Below are 7,988 nucleotides of genomic sequence, written 5' to 3'. Positions count from 1 at the left end.
TGAGAGATGAGAGAGAGATGGATAAAGATAGATAGATAGATAGATAGATAGATAGATATAAAGAGATGATGATAGATGATAAAAATAGAGAGAGAGAGAAGAGAGATAGATCAAAGATATGAGAGAGAGAGAGGGAGGGAGGGAGAGAGAGAGAGAGACTGCTGTTAAAGGCAAAACTCATTCAATTCTGGATGCCAACAAGATACTCACTTGTTCTCCAGAACAATGTCGGGCAGCCATAGCATATCCGGCCGGAGACGGAGCACACTGATGTTTCCATAGTCCGCCATGTTCCATCGCAGTCGATAATCGTTCCAGGTCTGCTAACAAAACTGCTAGGGTTAGGGCCAGGGTTAGGGGTTAGGGGTTAGGTGTCACCGATTCACCCAGATCCCTCAGCCATCCGAAGGGTGATTTAAGGCTTGGCTGCCTTAAATCATCCGGGAGAAATGGGGTCACTCACATGCTCAAGCCAGGCGTTGACGGTGAGAGTTTCATCTGCTTCTTTCTGTAACAACAAGCAAGGAAAGAGGGTTAGATCCAGCCTTCGAAGAGAAGAGAAGCCTCTGAAATCGACAACGACCACAAACGAGTCCGTCCAAAATTCCTTTTGCTGAGTGAGACAGTTGTTAAGTGAGTTTTGACCCATTTTATAACCTTTTACTGCCCCGGTTGTTAAGTGAATCACTGCAGCTGTTCATTTGAATAACACGGTTGTTAAGTGAATCTGGCCTTGGGTCACTTAACAATCCTCTTGTTTAGCAACGGAAATTCTGCTCTCAATCATGGCTGTAAGTCGAGGACAAAGAGTCAGTAAGGGGGGGCTGGTTTCATACAACCCACAAAAGGCAAGCCAGAGTTGCCGCCTACCATTCACAGCGTGTTGTGCAAATCTTTTGCCAGGGCTTTGTGGTTGTAGAGACCCAGTTTGTGTAACCTTTTTATTACCAAACCGAGAACATCAGCCAGAAGATGACGAATGCGATTTCGTCGAAACGTCGCTACTACCCTTTTAAGGATATGTTTACAATTACACGGGAAGAAACCCGAGGTATTAACTGTACACACACACACACACACAGACACATACACACACACACACACACACACACATATATATATATATATTCTGAGGTTTTCGCGGGTGTTTGTATGTAGATCTTTGGTTATTCGCGTAAAATTGGAGGTTTCTTGGCAACGTTTCGACGAAGTTTTGGCTGTCTCAGGAATTCTGGGAGTTGAAGTCCACAGGTTGTAAAAGGGCCACAGTTGCCCATCCCTCTGTTAAAGGGGTTAATTAATTAGTAAAAGCATATCAGAAAGAAAAATGAATGGTGCGGTGGCCTAGAGGTGGAGCTCTCGCCTCACAATCAGGAGGCTGTGAGTTCGATCCTAGGTAGAGGCAGATATTTCTCTCTCTCCGGGCAGGATGAGAAAATATCTGCTGAAAAACAACTCCTCATCGGCAACAGGAAGAGCATCCGGCCAGTAAACACTCAGCTCCATTTCAGTTGCCCAGAATCCCCCCCTCCACCTCCCCCCCCCCGAGGGATTATGGGGTCGTTAAAAGAAGGTGATGATATCAGAAAGAAAAAAATCTTCATTTCAAATCGACTGGAAGAAACCTGACATGAGAAAGGATCCCCCCAGCAACGTATGGATGTGGCAGACGGTGTGTTTTGTGTGCCCGAGGGGGGGAACCTTACCAGGGAGATCAGGTTGGAAAGGGTCAGAGCCAGTGTGATGGTCAGAGTGTCGTTTCTGGACATCACCGGGCGCAGTTTAGTGTTGTATTTTCTGTCCGTGAAAAGAAGCTTGATCAGCTGTTCCTCCATGTTTACACCCAGGGCACCTGCAAAGGATGGGGAGAGAAGTTGGTGGAAGGAGCTGGGCTGGCGCGTTGAAAAGATGCTGCCCAAACATCTAAGCCCGTGATGGCGAACCTATGGCACGGGTGCCACAGGTGGCACGCGGAGCCATATTGGTGGGCACGCGAGTGTTGCCCTAGCTCAGCTCCAGCGCGCATGCACGCACCGGCCAACTGATTTTCAGGCCTTCCAGTCCCACCGGAAGTCGGGAAATTGGCTGTTTCCAGCCTCCGGGAGGATGGGGAAGGCTGTTTTTGCCCTCCCCAGGCTCCTAGAAAGCCTCTGGAGCCTGGGGAGGGGGGGAAAACGGGCCTACTGGGCCCACCGTGCCATCGTCTGCCAAAAGCAGGGGGAAGTGTGGGGAGGGTCACGTGCGCATGCGCGGGAGGGTGGGGCGCATTGAATTATGGATGTGGGCACCCGCACCCGCGACCCCCCACGCGACCCCCGCTTTTGGCACGTGACGGCAAAAAGGTTAGCCATCACTGGTCTAAGCCAAGCCTTCTGCAAAATTATACATCCATGTTTTTCAGCCTCGGCAACTTTAAGCTAGAGGTGGACTTCAAATCCCAGAATTCTCCTGGCTGGGGAATTCTGGGAGTTGAAATCCACACAGCTCAAAGATTGGAAGCCGTTTGCTTTCTATATTTTCTACAGGGAGGGTTGGAAGGGAGAAGTTCTTAACAGTAATCTTTCTCTCCAGATCAGTGTTTCTTAACCTTGGCAACTTGAAGATATGTGGACTTCCACTCCCAGAATTCCCCAGCAAGCATAGCTGGCTTCCTGGCTGGGGAATTTTTTTTAAATTTGATTTATATGCCGCCCTTCTCCAGAGATTCAGGGCGGTTTACAGTGCGTTAAGCAATAGCTTTCATACTTTTGTATATTTATACAAAGTCAGCTTATTGCCCCCACAAACTGGGTCCTCAATTTACCTACCTTAGAAAGGATGGAAGGCTGAGTCAACCTTGAGCCTGGCGAGATTCGAACCTGCAGTAATTGCAGGCAGCTGGTGTTAAATTACAGTGCTCTGTCTGTTGAGCTATCCAGGCTCCTAATTTTGGGAGTTGAAGTCCAGGCATGCTGGCTGGGGAATTCTGGGAGTTGAAGTCCAGGAATGATGGCTGGGGAATTCTGGGAGTGGAAGTCCAGGCATGCTGGCTGGGGAATTTTGGGAGTGGAAATCTACACATTTTAAACTTGCCAAGGTTGAGAAATGGTGCATTCGGCTGGGTTAAGATATATATGACTGTAAGCTGGACATTAAAACCGGGGGGAAAAAACAAGAAGAAATAGCAAATCATTTCCATTCTATTGCCATGAAAATAACCTAGCCATATCCAAAAATTTACTTTTTCAAAGAAAAAGATTCAAGTTTGGGTTTAAATGAAGGTCAGGGCAAATCCTGGAGGATTTGTGGTTGATACCTCAGTTTTTAGCCACTGTGCTATACGTTTGGCCTAACACTAATATTTTACACTAATATTTTATGCAGAGAAGGCAGGACAAGAAGCAACGGATGGAAACTGATCAAGGAGAGAAGCAACCTGGAAGTAAGGAGAAATTTACTGACAGTGAGGACAATTAACCAGTGGAACAGCCTGCCACAAGAAGTTGTGGGTGCTCCGACACTGGTGGTTTTTAAGAAGAGACTGGACAATCATTTGTCTGAAATGGAGTAGGGTCTCCTGTTTAAGCAGGGGGCTGGACTAGAAGACCTCCAAGGTCCCCTCCAGCTTCTATTCTATTCTATTCTATTCTATTCTATTCTATTCTATTCTATTCTATTCTATTCTATTCCATTCCATTCCGTATTTTCTACTCTACTCTACTCTACTCTACTCTACTCTACTCTACTCTACTCTACTCTACTCTACTCTACTCTACTCTACTCCACTCCACTCCACTCCACTCCACTCCACTCCACTCCACTCCACTCCACTCCACTCTATATATGGGTCAGTTGCCAAGCATCCCAATTAATTCATTATAAATGGTGTAATCAATTATAAAATTATAAACAACTAACATGATTAAGGGACTGGAGGCTAAAACATATGAAGAACGGTTGCAGGAACTGGGTATGTCTAGTTTAATGAAAAGAAGGACTAGGGGAGACATGATAGCAGTGTTCCAATATCTCAGGGGCTGCCCCAAAGAAGAGGGAGTCAAGCTATTCTCCAAAGCACCTGAGGGCAGGAGAAGAAGCAATGGGTGGAAACTAATCAAGGAGAGAAGCAACTTAGAACTAAGGAGGAATTTCCTGACAAAGAGAACAATTAACCAGTGGAACAATTTGCCTCCGGAAGTTGTGAATGTTCCATCAATGGAGGCTTTTAAGAAGAGACTGAATTAACCATTTGTCTGAAATGGTATCCTGTTTGAGGAGGGGGTTGGACTGGATGACCTCCCGAGTCCCTTTCAACTCTGTGATTCTGTATTCTGTAAGATCTGAAGGGACTTTCTTCCCGGATGGATCTCTGTGTCGAGCTCCCTCCTCACTTGCTCGTAACGTAATCCGTTTCAACCGGACGCTTCCCCGCGTGCCAACAATGTGCCCTTCCATGCCTCCACGGCCATTCCTGCTTTCAGGAAATGAACTTGTGGGCCAAAGCTGTATAATTCTTTTAATTGATTTTAAATTTTGTATTGGTATGTTTTTTTATCCTTGGCTGTGCACCGCCCTGAGTCCAATAGGAGAAGGGCGGTATATAAATTGAATAAATAAATAAATAAATAAATAAATAAATAAATAAATAAATAAACAAACAAACTGTGGTTTGCTTGCAAACAAACTGCTTCTTGTCTCTTGGTTATGTCTAAAGCAGCAACCAGGCCGTGGCCTATTCGGAATTGGGCGGTACAAGTGGAAAGGTTTGTGGACTGTGGGTCTAAAGCAGGGGTCTCCAACCTTGGCAACTTTTAAGCCTGGAGGACTTCAACTCCCAGAATTCCCCAGCCAGCTAGAAAGACTCTGGAGCCTGGGGAGGGCGAAAAACGGGCCTACCGGGCCCACTGTGCCATCACATGCCAAAAGCGGGGGGGAGCACGGGGGGGGGTCATGCGTGCATACACGGGGGTGAGGAGGTGCATTGAATTATGGATGTGGGCACACACGTGCGCGACCCCCATCACTCCTCTCACTTTTGGCATGCGACAGCAAAAAGGTTAGCCATCACTGTTATACACCATTTCAGACAAGTGGTTGTCCAATCTCTTCTTTAAAAACTCCAGTGATGGAGCACCTACAACTTCTGGAGATAAATTATTATTATTATTATTATTATTATTATTATTATTATTATTATTATTATTATTATTATTATTTTATTCAATTTGTATACCGCCCTTCTCCTAGTGGACTCAGGGCGGTGCACAGCCAGAACTAAAACACATACCAATACAAAATTCAAAATGATTAAAAGAATTAAAAGAATTTAAAACAATTCGAATTAAAACCCACTGACCAATTAAAAGCTAAAAAACTAAAAAATTGTTCCACTGGCCAATTGTCCTCACTTTCCGGAAGTTTCTCCTCAGTTCTAGGTTGCTTCTCTCCTTTCATCCGTCGTTTCTTGTCCTCCCTTTGGGAGTTTCAGACAATAGGTTGAGCCCCTCTTCTTTGGGGCAGCCCATCAAATATTGGAAGACTGCTGTCATGTCATCCTTACTCCTAAGGGACCTTGGAGGTCTTCTAGTCCAACCCCTCTCTGCTCAAGCAGGAGACCTCATATCATTTCAGACAAATGGCTGCCCAGTCTCTTCTTGAAAACCTCCAGTGATGCAACCCCAACTTCTGAGGGCAAGCTGACACACAGACATACAGACCCACAGCGCACAAAACAGTTGTGCTTGGGGGACAGCAAGCAGAGGACAAAATATGGAAGAAGATGGGAAGGTCAAACATGTAAAAATGGAGCCCACCCGTCACGATCCACTCACCACTTTGGATGGAGTGCCATTGTTTTTTCTACAAGGAAACGTCAAGAATGCCCTTGGCGCTTCACGGTTAGACTATTGCAATGCACTCTACATGGGGCTACCCTTGAAAAGAGTTCGGAGACTACAGTTGGTCCGGAACGCAGCCACGCGAGCTGGCGTGGGTGCCCCTAGATACACCCACATTACACCAATTCTCCGCGAGCTGCACTGGCTCCCTATTGGTCTCCGGGCGCAATTCAAGGTGTTGGTTATTACCTTTAAAGCCCCACATGGCAGAAATTGTCGTGCATGTACCCTAATGTTCAACCAAAATGTTGGAGATGTGACTGCTTAGATGCCACATATTATCATGTGTGGTGGACTTGTAAGAAAGTGAAGGCTTTTTGGATAAAAATTTGGTGGGTTATGCAGAATGTTTTGAAGAAAAAAATTCAGTTTTCTCCACAATTGTTTTTATTGGGTATAGTTAAGGGTTTTACATCGGGTGAAACAAAGTTGATATTGTATATGATAACAGCAGCGAGATTACTGATAGATCAATATTGGAAAAATGAAGCTACGCCCACTATTGAGGAATGGACCCTGAAGATGGCCAGCTTTGCAGAGATGGCGAAGATTTCAGCATATCTAAAAGATTGCTCACAAGAGACTTGTGAATGGGAGTGGAAAAAGTGGATAGATTATGTGCAGAACAAATATCAAACTAGGAAGTATCAAATAGCTTTTAATTGAAAGTATTATATAAAGATAGAATTATCTGAATTTTGTGAAGATGAAAAAATATATTGGGGGTGGAGGGGTTGAAGTTTTATAAAAAGGGGATTTTGATTTGGATTATATTCTGTGGAAGTCCGGGGGGGGAGGGGTGGGTTAGGGGGGGTTAGGGAGGGTTAGGGGGGTTGGGGAGGGTTAGGGAGGTTAGGGAGGGATGGGGGGGAAATGGGGAGAAAATGTAATTGTAAAACTTTTCCAATAAAAAAAAAAAAAGCCCTACATGGCTCAGGGCCAGGTTATCTTCGAGACCGCCTTCTACCGCATAGCTCCCAGCAACCGGTAAGATCCCACAGAGTTGGTCTCCTCCGGGTCCCGTCAGCTAAACAATGCTGGCTGGTGGGCCCGTGGGGGAGGGCCTTCTCTGTGGCGGCCCCAGCTCTCTGGAACCAGTTACCTCCTGAGATCCGGACCGTCCCCACCCTATTGGCCTTCCGGAAAGCGGTGAAGACCTGGCTCTTCCGGCAGTCCTGGGGCCGTTGATCTCGCTCTTGTGATCTGGCGAAATCCGGCCATGAAATGGTGTGAATGAGTTTTTAATGTTTTTAACGGTTTTAATCTTTCAATGTCTTTTTATAATGATTTTTAAATGTATTGTGAGCCGCCCTGAGTCTTCGGAGAGGGGCGGCATATAAATTTAATTAATTTAATTTCATTTCATTTAATTAAGAATTGGGGGAGACCCTACCCTACATTTTTGCACACAAATCAGTCAAGAAAAACTACATACATCTCAACGCAAACCCATCCTGAATCTCAGAATTCCACCCTCCGAAGTCAAGAATGTACACAAGGAAGACTTTTTGCTAATACTCCCCGTGAAAATCAATCAATTTGCGTTTCAGAATTGCGTCTTCCTAAAGAGGTTGTTTCTGCAATTCAGAAATGCCAACGGCAGGACTTTTCTAAAGCTTTTATTATTATTATTATTATTATTATTATTATTATTATTATTATTATTATTACTACTACTACTACTACTACTACTACTACTACTACTACTACTACTTCTTTATTTTGCAAAATGTTGCAGAGTTTTCCATTAGGGCTGAATCTGTGCCCTCATCTTAGGCTTCAGGTGGGTTTAGGGGGCATCTTACCTGGCAAGGCCAGAGCGCAAAACAGAACGAATTGAAGTGTCCGATTGTCCATCTTGGCTTCAGACGGACTGCTCCCCGTCCATCCGCTGCCTCTGTGCGTGTCCGACTGGGCTGGAAGCAAGTTTAATTTGGGAATGCGGATGGACAAGAGCAGCTGGCAGCTGGGGGAAGGGAGAATCACGAGCCAGCTTGGGAAACAAGAGACTGGCATCCCGGCCCTAACTTCCTCTCTGCAATCAAGAAGTAATTTTGCTTTTAAGCAACTGGCAGAGTTGGCCTGTCTGCTCCATGTTGGGTGCGTTCGCAC

At 45.4% G+C, this 7,988-nt stretch overlaps 1 protein-coding gene across 1 annotated transcript in view; it reads right to left on the bottom strand.

Moving 5' to 3' along the window:
- The window catches only part of CHRND (cholinergic receptor nicotinic delta subunit), a 28,485-nt gene extending 20,725 nt beyond the window's left edge, over positions 1-7,760 (bottom strand). The window contains exons 1-4 of the mRNA XM_070945645.1: positions 7,682-7,760; positions 1,707-1,852; positions 464-508; positions 211-320 (exon numbers count right to left, since the gene is read on the bottom strand). Coding sequence (XP_070801746.1) covers positions 211-320; positions 464-508; positions 1,707-1,852; positions 7,682-7,733 — 353 coding nt within the window. The 5' untranslated portion in view covers positions 7,734-7,760. The remainder of the gene's footprint in view (positions 1-210; positions 321-463; positions 509-1,706; positions 1,853-7,681) is intronic.
- Between the last annotated feature and the right edge of the window lie 228 nt (positions 7,761-7,988).

This window comes from Pituophis catenifer, unplaced genomic scaffold (genome assembly GCF_029215685.1).
Source record: "Pituophis catenifer annectens isolate HBS135680 unplaced genomic scaffold, rPitCat1.0.hap2 SCAF_6, whole genome shotgun sequence".
Classification (NCBI taxonomy): domain Eukaryota; kingdom Metazoa; phylum Chordata; class Lepidosauria; order Squamata; family Colubridae; genus Pituophis; species Pituophis catenifer.
This window is presented reverse-complemented; position numbering and strand designations above follow the sequence as displayed.